The sequence below is a fragment of the Vanellus vanellus genome (genome assembly GCF_965231255.1).
Source record: "Vanellus vanellus genome assembly, chromosome: 6".
Taxonomy (NCBI): Eukaryota; Metazoa; Chordata; class Aves; order Charadriiformes; family Charadriidae; genus Vanellus; species Vanellus vanellus.
In genome coordinates, this window is record NC_138911.1 from 30,858,371 (window position 1) to 30,881,842 (window position 23,472).

The following is a 23,472-nucleotide window of genomic DNA, read 5'->3' on the forward strand; positions in this document are numbered from 1 at the left end:
TAGGGTGTCTATCACAGCCTGGTCCTGGAGGCTGGAAGTAGCTAAACTCTGCTAAGTGGATTTCTGTGAGTTAAAACCATCCTTTATTTTTAACTGTTTGCAGCTACTTGAGCCTACAGAGGCTGAATACCAAGCTATACTGCATAGCATCGAGCTATTCCTTTGTGTTGCAGAATATCTAGGGGATATCCTGTGTTCAGGATACCTAGGGGACTGTGTGGTTATTGACAGATTTCTTTTATTATTTTTTTTACTCTCTGCTCGAATTTGCTTTTGAAAGGCATTAAGATTGTTGCTTCATGTATCGTTACTCTTAATTACAAGACATTACTGATGTGGAAGTGTTGTTAAGTATATTATTCAAGCAAGGATTGGGCTTTATTTCTTTTTTATTTCCACAGCTTTTTGTTGAAGAGGGAGACTGTCTCAAAGTTATCTACCTCACCAAATATTGATCAATGCTGTGAAGGCAGTACAACAGGGAGGTTGTCATCTGTAGAATATCCTTACAGAAGAGGTAAAGATGTTTCTGGGAGTGATGACCTTAATGATGAAAAAGGGATCTCCTTTTCAGTCCAGAGGCAGCTAACTGAAAAACAAAAACCATCTTCATTTGGAAATAGAAAAGAATCAGAAAGAGACTTTAATGATTCAGCTATCATGGCTTATATCAATAAAAATGATCAAAAATTTGGAAAGTTAGATGACAATGCAGGGCAAGCTGGATCTCAAAACCAGACTTCTAAAGGCGACTCTCCTGATTTTTTTAAGGAGAAAGATGAGCCTGAAACCTTTATTACAGGGGCAAGAATGACAAAAGCCAAGGTGCTAGGAGATTTAAGTCAGCCTGCAAGTAGCAATCTAGAACAAAATAGAGCTCAGGTATCCAATAAAAAGACTAGAATGCATATCAATGGAAATGACCACAGGTCTTCTCCAGAAAAATTTCCTAAAGAAGTGAAGAAAACAGTGTATGGAAACCCACCATCAGTGCACCTAAACCAAACAGCAAAGAACTGGAAGAGAGAGACAAACTCAAGCTTGCCAAGTCATGAGAAATCATCAGTGGACCAGCAAGAATTTCTGATGGTGGCGACATCAGTAGGAAATCTCACTAAGATGAACACGCAGGCACCGCTGTCTTATGTTGAAAAAAAGTGGCACAGTGCTGAGTTGCTAAGTGCTGGAGTGTCCAAAACAGCCACAGATGTGCTGGGGAACTGGCAAGAGGATGACGAAAATGACATTTCTGATACTGACAGTTCCTATTCTGTTGATTCTCTCTCTTGTGCTTACGCAAAAGCTTTTACAGAGAAACTGAAACAAGAAGATTGTGACAGAAATAAATGTCTTGCCAACGCAGAAGATTCTGAGAGCGATGACAGTCAAATGTCACAAGACTCTCTGGTAGAAAAGGAAAACAAAGGCAAAAAGCAAAATAAAAGCCGAGTTCGTGAGTCAAAGGCCCGCCATGAACCAGCTAAGCTTCACAAAAGCAGAACTGATCACCATATTTCATCTTTCGTGACATCATACGTATCTCATAGGAGACTGGGAAAGCCTGAAAGAAGCTTTTCTCTGGACAGCTTAGCTGATGGAGAAGAGATGCCAGCAGAAGATCCAGTAGAAGAATCCAAATCTGATTCATCTGATGAAGTGCCAGCAGAGATTTTTTGGAAGTTACAAACTCCTAGATCACCAACTCTACAGAGTAAGGAAGACCATGAGACCAAGACCTGTGACAGAGATACAGAAGGGAAAAATTATGATCTGAAGCTGAGCAGTTCCTTTTATTTGGACACTAAACCACAGCCTGCTTCCAGTAATGCTTGCAAGCAGTTGCTGAAGGGGACAAAAGTCTCCTTTGTAGAACATGAAAGGTCTCTTGATAGAAGACTGTATTATGCAAGTGGAAATCCTTTGCTTACTACTGATGCTTGGTCTTCCTGTGACTCAAAGATTGACATCAGCAGCCCCAGAATAACAGTACCTTCTTCCCATGAAAATTTGGAATTTCAAGAAGCTCACCTGTGCTCTCTGAGCAAACCAGAGCTTTGGCTGAAGAAAGATGATCTAAAGCAGTCAGCTGCTGAAGTTTCTTTTGTTTCTGGCTCTAAGCAGATACACAGAATTACTCATTTATCACATCATATAAATGAAATAAACACAGTTTTCACCTCTGACACATCAGAAGTACCTTTACCTGAAACAACAACAACTGCAAGCAGAGTTTCTGAGACTGGATCATTAAATAAGATTCTTAAGGTGTGGACAAACTCTAACGAAAATTCTTCCTTGGAATCTCAAGATGTAATGTCCTCATTTGTTAGCTCAGTAGGACCAAGCTCCTCTTTTGTTCCTATTTCAGAAAAGCATGATTATTATGAACATTCAAGGTCAAATCATCCTGAACAAGAACAATTATCTACTTACGGGTCTACCACCGAATGTACACAAACATTCAGCTGTTTGGAAAGCACCTCCACCACAGACTGCTTGTCACTGATATCTAGGAAAGAGGAGGATTCTCTCCCCACAACTCATCCAGAACTGCCACAAGATCCCAATCTGAAAAAAACACCTTTTATTTCTGCATTGCCTGTCCACATTTTGGAGCAGAGAAATGGCTGCGTAGATGCAGACTTAGAGGATGATTTCCTCAGAACTTTTGGAAAAGATAACCTTGATAATGACTACAATAACTTGATGACAAAATCAAGTATGACAGATTCAGGCAGTGGAAGTGCATCTGTCAGTGCACCTGATGCTGAATCTTCTACAGGACTTGCTCATAATATGATCTCAACACAGACAACTGCAGTAAAACAAGTCCAATTTGGAAACCATGGGCAGCTTTTTCCATTAAGGGAAATACCAACATGTTGTGATGAAGGTTTCTTTCTCAGTGACTTAATGAATAAGAACTGTTCTGTAGTAAGCAGTTATGAGCTTCAGACATTGGCTGAACAAGGAGCAGAATCGGCGGTTATGGTAGGTCTCCTCAGATCTGGGGAGAGTAATTTGGAAACAATGCAAGAAACAGATCATGAACAAATATCTGCAGAAGAAATAACTCCAGAGACAGATTTTTCCTCACAGAAGACAACATATCGATGTAACCCTTTAGTTGTTGCTCACAGTGCAAGTTACGACCAATCTGCAACACCAATAGAGATGTCTCAAAAAGATATAATCTGTATGGAAATAAGCACAGATAGCTTAGCAGAGATTGTGCCAGAGGTGCCTTCATTCAGAGGTAATGAAGAATATGAACCAAAGGATGAAGACTTGTCTTCACTGAGTCATTATGAATTCAAAAGCAAACCTGTTTCCAAAAATTATTCCCATGAACGTGCTCTAGCAGAGAGTCAGGCAAGTTGCTTATCCCAACAAATTTCAGAAAATTCTACATTATGCATTGATAATATAAGAGAAGAAAGCAGTGAAAGCAAAGAACACGACTTGAATTCTCAAGCTGTAGTTCAGAAAGAATTTTCATCCAAATATGAAAACTTAGTGGCAAATGAAGTAAGTTACCTCATAGTGAATGTAAACGGGAAAGACACTGAGTCCTTCCCTGCTGCTATTTGTGAGAGTACAAATGATTTTCTCCCAGAATCCAATTCAAGCATATTTTACAAAGCTTCAACAAAAGCTAATCTTTTTCAAAGTGCATCTGAGACTGAAAATTATGATGAAGTATTGGAGCATGTCACAATAGTGAAAGGAGATTGTGATGCTACCTCTAATCTTACTGTGGAAGTCAGTGCCACGGAAAGTTGCTCTGATGTACATTCTGGCTGCCTTTGCAGCACGTGCTCTTTAAAATCAACAGAGCAGAAAAACAGTATGCATGAGATGACCAACATTTCTGTGGAATTTGATGCAGCCGTTCTCTTGGAAACAGAAACGCAGAACAAATCTTTACTTGAATCAAGAGAAGAGGAAGAAGCCTTTTTTGAAAGTGATTGCCCAGAGGATATCTTGCTTGTTGAAAATGATGTAAACTCAGAGTCAGGAAGAGTATTTGAATATAACACAAATACATCAGCTGCTGTTTCTCAAGAGGAGAGTCTGTATATAAATAAAGAATCCAAGTTTTTAAGAAACCCAGAAACCAATCTAGAAGAAACTATAGTTCCTTATCAGAATACAAAAGCAAACACTAATGAAGAAATAACAAAATTAATGAATAGTGCAATCAACTTAGAAAAAAATGCATTGGAAACTAAATCCAGACAGATTGAAAGTTTACCTGACTACCTAGTAGCCAAAGTCCAAAGTGTAGCTGAAGATGGGAGTGGAGAGGATTTTAAAGGAATTAGTCTGTCTGAGAATCCAAAGAACGCTATTGATATTGTAGCATGTGAAGTTCAGTGTGAGTTTTATACAAATCTGTGCCTGACACATGAAGAGATGGAGGAAGATGAACTGCAAGTAGCCAACACTGGGGTAGAACTCACTCAGGAATCAAAAGCACTTGTGCATTCTGGCAGCCAACTTGAAACAAGCAGCTTTTGCCAAAAAGAAAAAAGCGAGAAAATAGAAATAGGTATTTATTCACCGGAGTTTTCTGTTGCTCCCAAGACCACTCCTTCAGCTGTGTGTTCCCACACAACAGATATGACTCCAAATACTTCACACTTCCTTGATACTTGTGAGGGGCTTTTACAGATGAACAGAACAATAGAAAATGTGTTTAATACAGAGGACGTAGCTGCGAAGGTACTAATCACAAGTAGGCAAGGAAATATTTTAGCAAAACCTGAAAATGAAGGACAAGTAAATTCTAGCAATTTAATTGAACATTGTGTACCAAACTGTTTGCTCCAGGAAGACAAGGTTAATGAATGTGAAGTGACTGGGAGTGAAGAACAAACTGTCACGACAAACACTGAGGGGCCGATTATTACAAGGCAAGAAGTGACACGCACAGATGAAAATGTTTTATTTACTGAAGAGTCTCCAGCTGTACATCAGATGTATTGTGACAGAGAGGACAAAGAGGAAATTTTAACTCAATTTAGGATCCCTGAAAGATACCTGACAGCTTCAGGACTAGAACAGAATATACTGTTAGAAGATGATTCAATATACCATGATCCTTCTGAAATGAGTGAAGATGGCGTCTCAGTGGATTCTGTTACAGATACAGGAAATGCAGTCATGAAAGATATTGATGCATATGAATATTCAGTTGATGATAGTACTGGTATTGACCAATATAGAATTGAACAAGAATTTAAAAGTCTCCATGTTAAAGAGGACAGCCATATGTATATGAGTTGCTCTGTGCAATGTCCTGAGCATGGCACTTCAGAAAACCTGAATGCAAGTATTCTTAGAAAAAGACCTGATATTTGTCAGTTGGATCCAGTAGGCTCCGGAGTCGAGGAGGAGAAAGTGCATTTGATGAATCTAGCACAAATGGCCAAAACAGACAAAGAAAAGCAGATGTTTGTAGAAAACACAGAGGAGGTAGAACTGAACGAGCTATTCCCTGAAGACAAAGACAGCTGCCAAATGACACATGATGACAGCAGATTAAATGAAATCCTGAGAAACAGCCAATGGGTGTCTACCAGCTTTTCTAGAAATAATGAAGATATCAGCAAGCAACAAAATCCACCAGCAACACTGAAGTCTATTGAAAAAAACCAAGAAGGTTCACTGAAAGACTCCCCATGCCAGTCTGTAAATCACCTTTTATATCTTGGAGTAAGTGATGATTCTCATCTTGTTCAAGGTGTTCCGACTGCATTGAAAGGACATACAAAACCATCTAACAGCAGTGTTGGAACTGGAGCTGTTCTGCCTTACTATGAGACATTAATGGAGAGTGAGGTCTGTGTTGCTATGCCTGTTACAGTCAACAAAACGGGGAGAGAAGACACACATCTTTCTGATAAAACGCAAAGTAAGAATGTAGCTTTTCTGCAAGCCAGGACCACACAGGACAGGCAGGAGGAAGAATCCTTTGTATTTTACAATGCACCTGATTATGCCGTATCTGGGCAACCTGTCAATGAGAACAGCTCTTCCACTCCCTACAGTGCAGGTGGTCCTGAGTCTGAAACTGTGATACTTCAACAAGGGGCCAAAGGAAACTCATTTTCCTTGGAAAAATTAGATTCTTCTGAAGATATAATTCAGGATGTTAACAATGCTTATGAAAATCACAGTGTGGATTTAATGGTTAATAAACTATCAAAAGACTGCCTTAATTCCATAGAAGATACAGCTCAAAAGGAAAAGGGTACCATTGTGCCTGATTCACTGCTCCTGGATAATTCAAACCTGCCTTCTTATTCAGAGGAAGAGATGATAGAAGATACAGGGCAGGGGGAAATGCATTCTTTGCTAGAAACCTCTTCGCAAAAAATGTTTCACAATATTAATACAACTCAGAAAGTACTTCACTCAGGGAGTTTATCACAGTGTGATGAGAAGGAGAATTTTCTAAGTGCAAGCTATACTACAACAAACAGTACAAATGAAAATGCAAAGTTTGCTGGTGTAGCTGGATATCAGCATGAGCCCAGAGAAAATCAAGGACATGGGACTTCTGAAGAGTGCTGTGTAGACCAACCAGGCAGCACTGTTTCTGAGAATGCTTCAACCCTTTCAGAAGGCCTGAACAAGTCTCCATGGGAAGATACGCATTATAGTACAGAGTTCCTAAATTATAATAGGACCTCAGGCACTTCTGAACGTTCTCCTGGTCTCCTGAATCGTCCAGCATCATCTGCAGATGTTTTCATTGCCAGCAATGGAGACAAAGGTGAAAATGATGCTGTTCTCACTGAAGAAACAAAATACTTTGAAAGTGAATCAACTGATTTAAGTGTATCTGTAACTTTTCCTGATGTTTCTCAAAAAGGAGATGAAAGGAGAAATAATTCTGCAGTTGTAGAGGCCACGTATGCTCAGAATAATAAACTCCCTGAAAAAGTTGTGGGAACAGATCAAAAGGAGAAGAAAATTCAACGTTATTTCCAGAATTGTAATGACATAAAAGAAAATAAAGTTCATGAGTACTCAGAACACTACAGTAACACTTCTAGTGTGACTGTGCCAGAACCAGGTTCGCTTACTTTTCAGAGCCGAGGACAGGCTGGCAGTAAAGAATCAAAGTCTCTTCCATCCTACTTTGCAGAAGATACTCCAACTGATACACCATTTCAAAGCTCCAAGAACTTCAGTCCTTTTGACACTTCTTGTTTACTTGATGACTCAAAATCTCTAATATTTGGTCAGCTTGAGGACTCGCTTCAAGACACTTTTTTGACTGAGCAAGTGTCCTCCACTTCTGCAGATGTGTGCTCTGTAAAAGATTTTCCCCAAGCATTTGCCAATCACCCATCCTTAACACCGTTTTCAGAATCTTATTTAAATGCAGATATAGGCCATGGTGAAACTGGTACATATGATATTTTACATACAAATATACTGAAACATTCTCCATTTGCTGTTTTGCAAGTACAAGACACTCAATCTGATAAGGCTGTAGTATTTGATGAGCCAATACATGCTTCAGGAAGTATTTTACTTTCTCTTGCAAAAGAAAACAGGCATTGTCCAGTATCAGACACAGACTCTACTTCATATAAAAATTCTGCTGTAGATGGGGAACCTGTATATGGAAGTGATCATAAAAAATTTGACAACGATCTAAAAGTTGATCAGCACCACTGGGGTAAAGCTCCACCACAAGAAGCTTGCCCAGAACACCTAGAGAAAGTACTAAATGATAATTCTCTTTTATTGCCATCATTACCTTTTTGGGATAGTAGAAGCGCAATCCTTGTTAAAGAGGGACAAATGAGTAAAATACTTAACAGAAATGAGGAAGAACTGCATTTGAATACTGAGACTGAACATTTTGCTGTAAAGACAGAGCAGAGAAAAACATTAAGTAGAGAACCTGTTGAAAAGCAAACTAATGAATCCTCAAATTCTGCAAATGAGTTAATAGGCTCAGGAGTTACAGTGTTGGAAAATCTGTATCCAGGAGATGTTGGTGTGGATCCTGAATGCAACTGCAGTTCACTTAGTCCAACCTATCCCACATACAGCAGAAGCACTGATCCCAGACAACTGTATCGCACTGTCTTGGGTTTTGAAAAAAACACTGCAGATCTGCAAGATAATTGTCAGTATGTGCCTACAGATGAACGGATAGAACAGGTGCCAGATAGAACAAATACAGATGATAGAAAAGAGATTTTACTTTGCAAAAATAATACAGGTTCAAGCATTGATAGCCCCACTGATGGTGCAGATGCAGACAATTTTTCAACAACAGGAGACACTATAATGAGGAATAAGACTCTGAAATCAGAAAGAATGAAGTTTTCTGTAATGAATAATGAAAGTACCTCTGTAAAGTTTTTACCAGAAAACCACGATTTTCTTCCTCAAGAATCCAAATTGGTGCAATTCAGGAGCAAAAGGTCGTATTCTATTACACAGAATATGAAGAGCTATAAACAAAGTGAACAGAGACCTTATTTACAAAGTCACAGACTATCAGCCCCAGCTATTGCTGTCTTCTCTGATACTCAATATGCTTTGGAAGCTTCATCTAAGGCAGATCCTTTGTTATATTCTGCATCTAAATCACTACAAGATTTAAATATGAGCGTAGAGCCTCCATCACCAACTGAAGATGATCTTAATGGAATTGAAAGATTTTCAAAGCAGGAATCAAAGAACTTTCTACAGGTTAAATGTAAACCCAGATTTCAGCAAAGAATGGCACAAACTAAGAAGCTTGCAAACTGCGATCCCCAAAATTTACAAAAATTTGCAGCGAGAACCCAAAGCAGCCAGACTTTAAAAGACTATACTACTCAATCTCCATCATCCTTACTGCACACAGCTCAAAGTTCTGTGGGTGCAGAAGCAAATGTCCGTTCAAAGAGTAGTTCTGTAGTTCAGTGTAGTGAAGGGAAAGTTGAAGAAGCTGGATACCAGCCGGAAACAGATTTAGTTTTGCACAACAATAAAGATACAATGCATTTTAGTTCAAGTGATATCAACCCATATATTCATCCATGGCAACAAGACGGATCATGCAAGATTGGCTGGAAACAGTACGTTTTTGGAAGTGCAAGTGATGTCTCTTGCAATCAAATTCCTTTAAACCCGGAAAATCGTAAAGTTATGAGATGTTCCAGTGTAGATAACGGATTAAATTCTCAAAATTCTCCTTTTCATTCTCATCTCAGTTCATATGCTACAGCAAAAGTCTTATCAAGCACTTTAAGCAGCATTGAAGGTATTCAGGGATGGGACAATGTCAGACAAGACTTTCAATCTGCATACTCAAGTGACAGTACCAAGCGGTATAGCAACGTATCCAGTGAAACATTGGAAACTAATCCAGAAAATAACACTGTTGAATCTGAGAATCCTTCTGCACAAACTGGTAACTCTTCAATGCAGGTTGATGAAATTGTACTGTTGTATCCTTCTGAGTCTGAAAAGTCTTCCAGAAAACTACCAGGGATTACATGTGAGCAGGGAACACAAACAGCAACTACAGGAAGGTATAAAAGGCAGAGAAGACATCAGAGGAGCTATACAGATGTTTCTGCAAGAAAGCAGGAAACAAACCGAGATCTATTTCATCAACCTTCTTCTTGGACAAGCATGCAGAACCTGTCCATGCATCTGTCACAGCTTCTTCAGAACACTTCTGAGCTGTTGGGAAACCTCTCCCAACAGAGTGTTAAAGACAATGAGCAGAATGCCAAAATCAGCCAAAGAGGAACTGAAGAGGCTGTAAAGGCTACTAGATCAGATAGCTGCACTCAGACTACAGCAGATGTAGGCACTCAAACTGAGATTTTAGAAGAACATCAAAGCAAACAGGAAGAAAAACAAGTGGAGGCAAAACTGGAAAATGAATTGCAGGCAGTTCAGGTAGTAAACATTGATTGGAAAGGAAGAGGTGCAAATGCAGTAGGTAAGATTCCCAAACGGAAAGATGAAGCACTCTCTCTTGAAGAAAGAACACAAGAACGAACAGGGATGAGAAATCTGGGCAATCCTGACTTCCATGACAGTCTTGACAGCATTTTGGAAGACTCCTTCATGCATCTGCCTCTCTTACCCAGAACCTCCACTCCTGTCTTAGATTTTCAAAAAACATCATTAAAAGCAGAGCAGAACGTTGCTTTTGCTAGTACCAGAGTTTCATCTGTCACATCATCCTTGCTGAGTTCAGGGCAAGATGGTTCTTCATGCACTGTAGTTAGTAGCCCTACTAATAGTAACTCTCAATCTCCAGCATCTTACCCTCAGAATAAAAGAAGTGACAATGAACTAGAGGTTCCAGCAGAAAGAAAATTTTCTTACAAAAACACCCTGCTAGTCGATAGGGCCTCTTCCCCTATTCTTACTCTTAGTGCTAGTCCCAGTAGCCAGACTGCTTTTAGCAAGTCTGTCTGCCCTATTAAGGAAACTCTTGGATATTCCAGTGGTGCTTCAAGTCCCCTTCACAACCAGAGACAGCAGAGGACAGGCCCGCAGTCCAGCATGCAACCTCATGTGGACAATTTTTCACAGACAGAAACAGACAGTGAATCGAGCACTTCTAAAGACAACAAGGGCATAAGAAAGAAATCCGGAAGTTTCTCAAATAAGAAAGCAGCCAAAGAGCTTTTAGGACAGGATGGTTCAAAAGACTTGGAACAACAGCATAGACTCGTGGTTGACACTCACACTACCATTTGTGCAAAACGACTGTATCACTCTAGTAGTATGTTGGAAGTGTCGGGCCACAGGGAATTTTTAACAGGTGATCTCGGAGACCACAGTCCACTGGCACGTTCACTTCGTTGTACGTATGTCACAAGGGGAGAAAGAGGCTCTTCGGCTGGAATCGGACATGAAAAATATGTTGGTAATTCTGATACTGCTTTGATTCATAACTACTTACCTCCAAATGCTGACTTACTTTTTAATCAAAAAATTAGTGCCACTTCTTCAAATAAGACAAATGCTGGCACATCCTCAGAACCTCTGGTAGAAGCATCTTCTCTACAATTTCATGATTTCTTCTGGAAAAATGAAAACAGCTGCCCTCCCCCGCTCTCTGATGTGAGCGACGTGCAAACCTCCTTCCAGGACGACAACACAGATTCTGTCACTGAAAGCGAATGTGACACTGAAATTCCTCTCGGCAAAAATACTACTTTTGTAAAGCCTTACAGGCCTCGGAGCTACAGTCTCCGTGACTTACCCATACACAACAAATTTAGCAACTGGTGTGGTGTTAAGGGCAGCCCTTCTCCTTCATTACTCAGCTTGAGCGGCAGTGCGACCGATTTACGAAGTCAGGCGGAAAGGAAATCTAGAAACACGCGAGCAACAGAAACGGAAGGGAAAGCCCAGCTTTCTGACAGCAGGAGCAGAGAGATCGAGAGACTTCAGAGAGAGCGCGCTCAGATCATGTCTGGCGTTCACCTGGATCTGCATCAGCATCCCCTCACTGTGGAACTGACTGAAGCAAAGCTCAATTATGGCATCGGGGAAACGGACGCCCTGCTGAGGGTCCTGCAGAGCGGAACTGCAGATGACCTGGTGGCGATTCCAGTGAAGCAGCAACTTTATGAAAGGTAAATTACTTAAAGTAGTGTTGTATTGAGCATTTTGTATACGCTTTATGTACGCTTCATGCAGCATAAACAACATTTAATAATGACCACTTAATCACTTAGTCACACTGAGTGAACTATATGTGTAGAGTATAGTATTAAGCTTATTTTGTATACAGTTAAGTAATGCATTTAAGACAAAATTTTGGGGTTACTTCAAGAAAATAGTGAAAAGTGTAAGATCCAGTGTAATTCAAATCTAGTGTCACCCCACTCAAAATTTCTAGCAGCTATGACAGCGATCATGTGTACCTGGTAATCATGGGAATATATTTAATTTGTTTATTTGATACAAAAATTCGATACATCCTATTTATGGGACTCTCATATCTCATTCGTGCTTCTGTGAATAAATGCTGCTGTATGAATATGCCAAAAAATATTTTAAATTCCATAATTGTACAAAATAAATTATGAAAAAATCAAGATCCTAGATTCTTGCAATTGGATTATGGACCCCAGTTTAGGAAGCTGTTGTAACTAAAAAAATCTAGGAGTTGCTACATTAGTCTCTGTCCTCAATTTACCTCTCAGCCATTACAAGCAGTAACCAAGACCATCTTATGCATTTCCCACTATTATAAAAGCAGTGGAGTTTTAGGATTTCAGCATCATCTGTCAGCACGTGGCCAAAGGGGTATTTGCCAGAGGAGTGTATGCTATTAGATTCCTCTAAATTTTACATTACAAAGCTAACTAATATTTAAGTGTTTTAAAAAATCAGAAAGGGTAACTTTGCAGGGTGCATTCTGTTGCTGTAATCATGTTTCCCTGACAGACACATGAGGACTATTGAAACTTTGAGGAAGGAAAGAGAAAAAAAGCTGCAAAGATACCAAAGAAGCCGAAGTCTGAGTCCTCAAAAGCATTTGAGTCTGTTGCAGACGCTGGATGCAAGTCAGAGGGATCTAGATCTCCCCAGCAGACGCCGAGAGTATCTGCAACAATTGAGAAGAGATGTGGTGGAAAATACCAGGTAGGGCATTAGAAGCCTCTCGTCTGCCCTGCTGTATGTTACCAGTGTTCACAATGGATGCACATTAATGGTTCTTACTGACATCTGAGACTTCTGTGGCAGAAAAATTCTTCTCCATGCAGAAGTGTTAAACTTTGGGATAGAAAGTGCTTTCAGGAAAAATGTGTGCCTGATTTTAGAAAACATTCATTAAAATCTTCCGTCTAGTTTATTTCAGTCCATAACAAATGTCTAATTTATTTTATGTGTACGACGTATGGGGACAGACAAGTATTTAGACTTGACTCATTATAGACTAATCTGTCTTCTTACTCCTTTGCTAACTTAAAAGCCACGTGAAATAGTTAAGTTTCATGTTAAATACCAAAAAAGTTCTGCAACCCTTCAGCATTTAGAATTTGAGTTTCTCATCCCCCACCATATCCCCTAAATGACTTTTGCTTCCTTTGTCAGGAGACAGTTATTTTCCCAACATAATGATTTTACATGTAATATGCCAAAGTGGTAACCTTAGATCATATGGAGAGGTGACTTAGAAACCAGTGCAATTGCTGGATTAATCTCAGTGGTAAACTGGACTTGCAATCTGAATAATTTTCCAAGGTTGATGTCCATGCAGCCTTTAGTGAGCAAAGAGAAACTTTTTGGAGGCTAATGTGGTGGGTTTTAATTGCTTTTCTGGCAAATTTTCCTGTTCCTTGTTGAAAGGTGATTTTCTCATGGTATCTTGTCAGGTGAGCTGATTTCAAGTAATTATGTGTGTTTTCCCCAATTCATGTATCCTTACAGAGTTCAAGAACCAAAAAGAAGAGGCATTCAGCATCCTTCAGACATTGAACTGCTGCTCCGAGACTACCAGAGGGCACGAGAGGAAACCAAAACTGAAATTGCACGTGCTAGGGACAAACTTCGGGAAAGAGCTGAGCAAGAAAAAAGGCGTATACGGGAGCAAATATTTTCTCAGTTACAGAAGGTGAGCATTACAGAGGAAACCGTTATGCATTATTCACATCAATGCATTTTTTTTTTTTAAAGAAACTTTTTCCTGGCTAAGTAATTCTCCTGTTTGATGCACATCAGCGTAGAAAAATAAAGAATTAAATGCAGTTTTGTGCTTAAAAAAATCTCAGTAATACTGAACTGATACTGTTCGTGCTTCTGAACTACGTCTTCCTGAAGCCACTTTTTATGTACGAGAAACCCCTAATGTTTTCTCATTGGATTGAGCTTACACAGCCACCCTGGTGGGCATCTGCCCAGTCCAGGGAAGAGTTCAGCTAAGGTAAACTGAGTTTATTTCAGAATGTACTTAAACACAAAGGCCTTTATTCTTTTCTTTTTTTCTGTTTCTCTTTTTAGATTGTCGTCCATGTGTGTATTTGTCCTGTACTTTTGTTTTTCTTCTGCACTTTGTTTACCCATCTCGTACAGTCCAAATGTGTGCATTTTTCTCCCAGATGCAAGGAGAATACCTCACTAGGATGTGTCTGTTCTGCCCGATTTCTGACTATACTTTTACGCAGTAACCTTTGTCTCTGCCTGACAATGCAGTTGCCATTGTAGCTGCCGACCTCCTCTCCTCATATGCATTTAACTGGTTTGAAACGTGGTGAACGCTCATGTCGTTCCTCTGCACCCATTAAGGCAGCTCAGATTCAGGCACCTCCACTGGATGACTGGATCTTACCACATCCGCTGCCGTATTTTTCTTGTGAAATGTAGGCATACTTCACTTGAGTTGGAAAATCAAACTTAAAACTGCCCTTGAAAGTATATATCATCTTGAATCCTCGGTATTTTCTTATTATGTAACTTTTATTTCATCTTCTGGGCTGGCATTGAGTAGTTGCATTGGCTAAAATAAAATCTTCAGTCTTTAACAACTACATTTGACCAGCAAGTTAAGTTAGGGGCTACTCGAGAAGTAGGCAAAGAGCAACACATGGGACTGCAAAGAGGTCTTTTTTTAAACTTATTTTTCCCCTTAAAAACATCCTAGCATTGGTTTGATAGCCTGGACTATCGTATGTGAAGAACAGCAGCAGACGCTGCATTTTCCCAGACTGCCAGGTTTTACAAGGGGATTCGCCCTATGGCTTAGTCTTTCAAACGAGCCTCCTTATTTAATACTTTCTGTAAAGCAACGGCTTTGTCCTGTCAACGCTCCGTGAAAGAAATTGGACTTCTTTAGGTTATTCCTCTTTCATGCTTCAGTGCTGTTACTGATTTGGCTAGCTGTTGCGCAAGGTGGTTTGTGTGGTATTTGTGTTTGTAACGCTGCGCTACCTCTTACAGGAAGAAGCGCGGCTGAAGACTCTTGCGAGTACAAGCACTTTATGTACAGACTCCAGCCTCAGCCTCTCCTCTGGCCCAACATCTGGCTACAACAGCAGCAATACTGCTACGTATACTGCAAGTAACCTCAGCAGCCAGGAGGGGCAGGTGAGAAACAAGTGGCCTGTGAGGCTGATGTCTCCTGATGCTTCAACAATAACAGAGAGAGAATGTGAGAACAGGAACCTTTTTTGAGATGGTTTGTATTCTGTCACAGCTCTCAAGCAGGATGCGTTTGTGTCACTACTACACAGAGGGGTGACTTGGGGTGGAGGGAGCATTACCATGTAATTGCAAAGGACAGTGACGCTTATTTTTGAGTGTTGTGTTTTGTGTTGTTTTTTTTTTAACTCTTAGATAAAAAACAGATAGTGTTGCTATTGTCAGTAATGCCACTTTGTCAAATGTTTTAGAAACAATAAGCCTTTTCTTGGGATAAACCAGAATCTGATATTCTCAGTGTGCCTCCCTTGATGATGCATGCATTGGCTTGAGAGTTTGTGTGTGTGAACATGAACTTTCCTGAAGTTACTTTTTGATGTATGCACCTGTGCTAGCTCCTCACACTCAGTTTGCTATAGTTCCTGAGTCAACGTATAATTTCATAACCAGGGGAAAGGCAAAGGAGTTACCTTATCATAGAGAAGCTTCCGACCTTGTAAGGCAGATTTGCTAAAAATATTCTGCTTCCTATGTACATAATTTATTTTTCCCAGTTCACACCAAAAGCTCCCACTTCTGCTCTTTCTTAAATCAGGTTTTGTCTGGAAATGCTTCGCTTTCAAGAGATACGCGAGGTCGTTCAGCTGTTAGAAATAGTCAGCTTTATGTGTTAGAGCAACTACAGAAGGATCCAACAATTGGTAAGTAAAACATACGTTGGCTAATGTTTGTCATTTATGCAAATCAAAATCTAATTTGATTCTAGGTATTTTGAGGATGCCCCTACCATTCCATGACTTCAGAAAAATACTGTCAACCAGTAGCCAGAGGTTGCTTAGAATTTCTTGAAAAATTAAATGGTGATTTGGTCCCTCTGAAGCTCGTCTTTTGATGTGGTAACATCAAAGGACAGCATTCTGAGAGGCGATGAGGATAACGCTTTGAATGAACCAAGGAAGCATGCGGGGGGCTAAAGCTGCAATGAGTATAGGATTGTACGCGCAAGTTCTTATTTTTATCCTGAAGACTAATGTTGCCTATTCTTCTTTAGGTTATTTTATTAGCTTATATGTGGTAATAATGGTTAAACTTGAGTAATGCAAGATGTAACTGCAGTGTAATTACCAATATGCAGACTGCCTAGACAAGGGATGTTATCTCGTTCATCTCTTGATGAGGATCGGGTGGATTGGGTGCTCCAGTGGAGGGTGTAAGTCCCTACAACTGCAGAATAGTGGTGGGTTTCCTTTTTATCTTTTTTTATTCCCCTATGGCTTTTTTGTTTCCTGCAGAAGCCAGCAGCATTCAGCCACCCCTTCCTTCTAGCAGCAGCAGCTGCAGGTTCACTCATGGCTTAACTATTTCCGTCAGCTCCTCTTCAACGAAAGGATACCAAGATTTATCCAAACATATCTTGGCTAATGCTACCACTGAGGTAAGTAAATAAGCAGAGTTTTCACTTATTCCTATACATCAGAGAGAGGCACATACCGAGCCATTTTTAAATGGCAGGGGAAAGTGAGGACTGTTGCAGCAGTGGGGTTCAGAAGAGACTGCTGCATGTTAGCGGAAACGTTGGAGTGAAGTTGGTGAAACTGCTGAACTCTTCTATAGTGTTCAAGAATTCCTACAGGGCAAGTTCTATGTATCTGTGTATGGCAAGATGTGAGTGTGTAGCTAGAAGGAAAGTACACCAACTTCCTATTTCAGAACAGGCAGAATCACTTCAACATCGTTTGGAGATCTCTTCCCATCTCCTGTTTGCTCACAATAGTTTAGACTGGTATACCGGCTTAGGCTTCAACATATAGATATCTATCTCCTCCTTCAGCAGAGAATATGACAGGCAAGTCAGTCTGGCTGTTAATACTCCCTAAGGATCACTAGCACTGTAAAACTATTTGTGGTAAAGCCAGCTTAGTAGTTGGAGTAGAAGACAAGCGTAGCAGCATGTAGAAGCTGAACACAATTTATAGTTTATACAACTCTCTCTTACTTGTACGTTTGTCATTGTTTTCTAAGGTAATGGCAGCCTGCTCTCACAACCTGAGGAATCTCTACACCTGCCAAGCAGCAGCTGGTTGGAAGTAAGCTTATGGCAGGTCTTTGGGCTGGGAGGGCTTTTTATGTACTTGGCCCTTTTGTGTGCAAATGCTTTTCGTTTGTCTTTGACAGATACCAATGTACAGAAAAAGAGGTGCTGGTTTACTACAAAGTCTTCCCTTCAGCAACAAGGCACGGGTTTCTGGGAGCAGGAGTGATAGAAAGGCCGCTTCCCTACGTGTGGGGACTGGTGAGGGATCCTGGCAAACGGCACCTGTACGACAGAACTATCAACACAGCACGAATACACAGGAAGGTAACCAGCCATATTCAGCTGGGTGAGTGTCAACAGCAACAACTGGCCACCATTGTATCATTATGTACTTTCTCAGCTCAGGTTGTCAGGCAGGAAGAAACTTAGAGACATCTTAATTCATTTCTTCAGGTTTGAATAAACAAATTCATTTTTTAATATTTGCAAGATTTTTCCAAAGTAAGGATAATATTAAACACATCTCACTGCAGAAGTACAGCTAGAGACAGCACTTCGAAAGTCAAAATATATCTTAAGTGGCTTGAAAAAGCATCTCAGTGACACATTATAGTATATTAACTAGAGCTCCGCTCTTAGGCAACAAGAAGTCAAAAAAAAAAACCAAAAACATTGCATGCGCATTTAAGGGGTGGGGGAAAATTGTGACAAGTTAAAGTTGTTGAAGTCTAATTCCTTTTTTTTTTTTTTTTGTTGTTGTTGTTTTTGGGTGTTTTTTTCCATAGTATATTTAGTGACCGATACTTCCCTGTGTTACCTAAAGCAACCTCGGGATTTCTGCTGCATTACTGTAGAAGCCAAAGAGGTAAAAAGTTACCATTCTCTCTGAAGCATAGAAGAGTAGTTGTTCTGAGCTCATGGTTCAAGGAGGAAGGATAGAAAGAAGGAAAGTCCATGCTCGTATTTCCAGAAGTGGCAGTGCATTAGGAAGAAAAGCCATGCTGATATGACACAAGGGAATTATGTATAAAACCCTCTTGTGAATGACAATTGTCAACCAAGCCCCACTAGGCAGTAACACAAGTGTTATACAGTATATTCTGGTTACAGACATGCGAGATTATGACAAAAATTATTTAATAAATAACATGAGAAATGTTCTTTCTTACTAAAAGCTCTTTTAAGTAAGTAATATGAGAAATACATGTTATGGTAAAGAAAACATTACTAGATGCATAAAAAAGAATTTCAAATTGTCGTCTGTACACTTTGTCACATGCAGGAGAACTTGTCCGTCTTGGCTATTCAGTCTGTCTATGACGCATCCATGCCTCACCCTTGTAAAGAAGTGGTGAGAGGGGAGATTTTGCCAAGTGCTTGGATACTGGAACCTGATGTAGTGAACGGAAGAGATGTCACCAGAGTTATTTACATGGCACAGGTAAGATTTTGCTGTATGTCCAACAGTGAAGGCAAAAAGCCGTTACATAGGAAGTTCCGTTCAAATACACGGAAAAACTTCTTTACGGTGAGGGTGACAGAGCACTGGCACAGGCTGCCCAGGGAGGTTGTGGAGTCCCCTTCTCTGGAGATTTTCAAGACCCGCCTGGATGCAGTCCTGAGTGATGTGCTCTGGGCAATCCTGCTTTAGCAGGGGAGTTGGACTAGATGATCTCTAGAGGTCCTTTCCAACTCTGAAAATTCCATGATTCCATGATATTAGAACACTTGAGAGCTGGTAAGTAACAAAAAAATATAATCCTTATGCTATGCTCCACGAAGCTTATGAAGTGACTATAAAAGCCACCTCCACTTCACACTTATCTAGCATGAAGTACAGTAATGCAGGGAGAATCTCATTAGCATTGGGATCGTGTGCTTAAACACAAGTTTTTACAGTATCTAAAGCTGCTCCCTCAGATACCGAGACTCTTCTGTAAATGTTTATTAGCAATTTTAGTATATGTTGCGTTCTCACATGCTGGTTCACCATGGAGAGTCCCATTTGCATTTCATCTTGCTGAAGGAAGTCCACCTCAGGTTATACTATTTTCAAAATGCATGGAAATACTTGTTAACTTTTTTAACTGAAGTTGTTAATTCTTCACACTTAACAGATACAAAAGAGAAGTTAAGATTAGGATTCCAGTTAAGAATAAGAAAATCCTACCATCCATTTCTTACAGACTCATCTGAACCCTAGGCTCTCAGACAGTGGTACCAAGTACTTTATGGTATTTTCTTCTGGACATTTTAATGTGTATAGTTTAAAGTACTCATCTGAGAGCTGAAATGCTTTAGTCCTTTAAACTTATCTATATAAAAGTTATTTTTAGCATACAATTTAAAAAATATTCTCCTTAAATTGTAGTAATTAGTATATGCATTTTAAAATGCATGTCTATGTATATCCATTTTAAAGTTTTGTATGTATTTTATATTGCATTTTAGTATATGCATATACACTTTCAGTAACACTGTATCTGTCTCAAACAAGTAATATTTAATCTAAGCTCATCAAATAGCAAAGCTTTGAAAGTCTATTGGGAAGCAAAAGATAAAAACCACACAGTAATGATAGTATTTGGCTGTGAACTACTTTTGTGCTTAACATAAACATATACTTGCAACATCAGAACTATTCCAGGCTGGAGAATTGTTTTGTTCAAAACCAGGTACAAGCCCCAACACGCAGCCTTTCTTCTGATTCCCGCAGGTGGATCTCGGTGCCCCGGCCATCCCCGCAAGGCTCCTGAGTTCCATTGCTAAGCGACAGCCTCTGGTGATTGCTCGGCTGGCACACTTTCTTGCGAGTTAGTGTCTGGGACAAAACTGGACACTGAAACAACAGCTGAAAGTTCATGAGGAGACACAAGCATCTCTAAGGGTAATGTCAAATGCTGGCTCATGAGACAGTCACAACCAACCCTCGCTTGAGGAGCCTAACTGCTAATGTTGGACTATACAAAAGTATAGTTAGAAAAAAGGATCACTTTTAGCCACCACTGCTCAGAGGAAATCCAGCAAGTTTTATGGGGAACCTGTCCTCTGGGAGACAGCTGTGGACGACCTCCATGGAACAGCAGCAGGAAGGCACACTGCCTCTATCAAGAGCAGAGGAAGAGACTTTGCTGTAGGATAGCCAGCATCTTACGTGCAGAAGTGTATTATGTAATTTCTGTTTCCAAGGCGCTTCAAAGATCAACCTTCTTTCTTTAAGAAAGTTTAGGCAGCAGTGAGAAAAAGGCAACAGAAGCAATGAAATGCACTACAAACTGGAAACAGTACACGTATGGCTTGAGACCTTTTACAAGCTCTCGAGTAGAGCTGCGAAGCCACTTTCTAATGTTGAGCTAAGTATCAAATGCAGAATTTATAACGGTGTAGATAAATAATTTAACTTAGCTAGCTGGCTACACTTCCCCTTGAGAAGGGAAGTTAAAGCAGCACGATACCCACTAGTCACCCTGCACCCTGGATAGATTTTTCTCATGTAATTGGCAGACTACTTGCAGCCAGTGTGAGGTATTTCAGATTGCCACTACACTATGCAGCATCAGTGGAAACCACCACACCTCAGGACACAGTTTTACTGCACTGCAGAATTAGGTGCTTTGAAATAAAGAAACCAAACTGACAGTTGTAAACAGTGACACTTTATCATTAATAGGGAGTAGTACTGAGTAATCAGCTTCTTTCTAGAATTTAAATCCTGCAAATAAGAACTTTTTCCATCAGTCCTTCTATACTTTTACCCAAATGCATCAAGAGTTGAAAATCGAGCCTGGCATAGTCTTATCGCGCTTCTTCGTTGGTGACCAGCTGTCTCACTGCAGTCAGTGCAGACTCTTCCCCTTCAATTACCTCACGGTATTTCTGTTGAACTTAGTCCAACAATCCTGCTGTCACACTTCACATGTTTGTTCAACACGCTTCCCAGTTTGGTCACACATTCCTGAAATTAAACAAAACCACAACCAATTTAAATATCTGAATAACTTCATTTAGTTCTTCAGCACAATAGTAAAGAATCACTTCAGATATCTTATCTAAGCAATAAAAGATGCTATGATATGCTTTCTTTAGCTCAAAAAAAAGCCCACGTTGTTCAAGAAGCTGTTGCACTTTAAATTTGTCAAGTAAGAAATATGTATTCAATCATCCACCTTACCAACATCAGCTACTTTAACACAGTTACTTTCAGTAAAAGATGCATTTTCCCTGCATATAGTGAAGTCAGCTGCACTCCCCACCTTTGAGTTCAAGAGCCAAGATCTACTTTTACTATATCTTTGCACAGGTGTAATTTTGGCTCTCGGCTTCTGTGTTACTTCCTGTTACTAATCTACTAAGTTTTAAAAGAAAAGGTAATAGCTATTTTAAATTGATATTTAAGAAAATAGCAGTTTTGAGACATATCAGCCCAAGGCTTTTTTCCCCTCCCTTTAAACTATACCAGGTAGGATAACAAAACCTTTCACTTACAAATTTGCTTTGTTTTATCTTTAGGTGGTCATGGTTACAAACTTAACACCAATTATTACTGTTCTCTTTTGGTGAGGCTCAGCCTTTTCTTAAAAGCCTGCCAAACTTCATCAGGGCATGGTTCACTTCAAGTGTCATGCAGCTTCCATAGCCCCTCAAGGAAAAAGGGGCAACCCCTCACAGTTTGGAAATCTGCCTTTTTGCTCAGTTGCAGCAGATTTGCAACTTGTCATACAGCCCCTCCCCCACCTTTTGGTGGGAATGAAAAGAGGAAGAGCGAACAAGGCAGTACGTAAAAGCCCTAGAAAAAATGAGCAGAAGCAGCAGCACAGTATATCGGCTCTGTCCCCAGCACTGCTTCCATGGAGTTCCAGAAGAGGGTAGGGGAGGTCCGTGTGCAGTCCACAAAAAATCTGCTCAGTGCTTTGCTTTTTTTCCCCTTTTTATTTTGGACATGGCACTAGTGATAAAGCAGGTTTTGTAGGAAAAACATCTAGGGGGACTCCTGTTGATCAACGATGCCAGTGCCTAGGAAGGATAATGTCTTATTGTACAGTGCATCAGATGTTTATTTTTATATATACATAATTTTTTTTTCTACGTTTACAAATTAAGTTATTTATATATGCTTGTTTTGAAGCGTTTTTATATGCTATCAAAGCTAAGTTTTATTTTTATTGGTATTGAATTAATGTAACTTTTTTTTTTTAATACAATCCTCAATTGATACTAAAAAGCCTATTTATATGAATGTTTTCTTTTGCAAATATAACATTTTATGGTACCTGTTAATGTACGGCATTGGTTTGTTTGGAAGGAAGAAATAAAAACCCAGCAGATACCCAATTTGTTAATCTACAATGGGCGAAACCCAACTTCCTGTAAGTTACTGCTGAGCAGTAGATGATCAAACCAATTGTATTGTACCACCTACTGTTGCATCTCTGCTCTTAATCAAGATTGCTATTTTCATATCCACAATAAATGGTATTTTCTACGCAAGAAAATGTGCCCCACGTTATTTTGCTCCCACTAAGATACCCATCTATGGAACTACATGGGATGGGGAAATAACACAAAGGCCGCTTTGTCATGAAAGCGGTAGGGCTCCTACTTACCTGCTGAGGAACCTGCACGGAACATGAATTTGTGGCACAGGAGGCAAGAAGCCAGTCACTGCTTAAATTTGGGTTCTGTGATGCAGTGGCTTCTCCGAGCAAAGTGTGGGGTTCGGTTTTGTTTTGAAATGAGGCACTGGCTGAAGCTTCTTCCTGAGTCTGGTTATACAACTCCTCTGACCTGTGCATCCAGAAGGAAGTTAATGTAATGCCATTTTTCCTCACTTTTTTTTTTTTTTGTAGTAGGAAAGACTGACAGAAGGAAGGCCACAGTCTGACCTAGCTCGCTGTGAGCTCTCTTCTCCTGCTGCTCTCTTCCTTGCAGCACTGCTTGCACTACAGCTAGAGGCAGCGCCCAGGGAACAGGTACAATGCTTGAAGCACTGGCCCAGAGAAGAGGCTACCAGCACAGCGGGGCTGCAGAGTCATGCAGCTTCATGAGTGTGGGCCCACCGCTAAGTATCCCTGTGCAGAAAACCACGTGCTATACAACTGTTCCTAAGGTTTAGTTACGAAGTCGGCTGTATGTCTTTACAGAGCAACCAAGGCTGAGTACCATGGGCTGCCCAGGAACTAGGGTAACTGCATTAAGATATAAGAACGTGGAAAAAGAGAGGTGTTTCTTACCTGCTGGCTCCCCCTGAAGAACTGACTGCCTTCTGCCCAACAAGGCACACTATGCTCACTGGAAGTAGTAAA

General features: G+C 40.1%; 1 protein-coding gene and 1 long non-coding RNA gene across 2 annotated transcripts in view; one reads left to right on the forward strand and one right to left on the reverse strand.

The window, feature by feature from the left end:
- STARD9 (StAR related lipid transfer domain containing 9) overlaps positions 1 to 20,009 on the forward strand; it is a gene marked incomplete at its 5' end in the record, with an annotated part of 115,350 nt that extends 95,341 nt beyond the window's left edge. Inside the window, 11 exons of the mRNA XM_082485299.1 lie at positions 402 to 11,624; positions 12,442 to 12,639; positions 13,429 to 13,612; positions 14,935 to 15,081; positions 15,731 to 15,836; positions 16,428 to 16,570; positions 17,158 to 17,222; positions 17,311 to 17,516; positions 17,956 to 18,035; positions 18,453 to 18,611; positions 19,887 to 20,009. Coding sequence (XP_082341425.1) covers positions 402 to 11,624; positions 12,442 to 12,639; positions 13,429 to 13,612; positions 14,935 to 15,081; positions 15,731 to 15,836; positions 16,428 to 16,570; positions 17,158 to 17,222; positions 17,311 to 17,516; positions 17,956 to 18,035; positions 18,453 to 18,611; positions 19,887 to 19,988 — 12,613 coding nt within the window. The 3' untranslated portion in view covers positions 19,989 to 20,009. The remainder of the gene's footprint in view (positions 1 to 401; positions 11,625 to 12,441; positions 12,640 to 13,428; positions 13,613 to 14,934; positions 15,082 to 15,730; positions 15,837 to 16,427; positions 16,571 to 17,157; positions 17,223 to 17,310; positions 17,517 to 17,955; positions 18,036 to 18,452; positions 18,612 to 19,886) is intronic.
- Positions 19,966 to 22,813, reverse strand: LOC309673513. The gene is made up of 3 exons (XR_014269321.1): positions 22,774 to 22,813; positions 20,926 to 21,125; positions 19,966 to 20,021 (listed from the first exon to the last, which is right to left on the reverse strand). It is a non-coding gene; the product is annotated as an uncharacterized lncRNA (long non-coding RNA).
- Between the last annotated feature and the right edge of the window lie 659 nt (positions 22,814 to 23,472).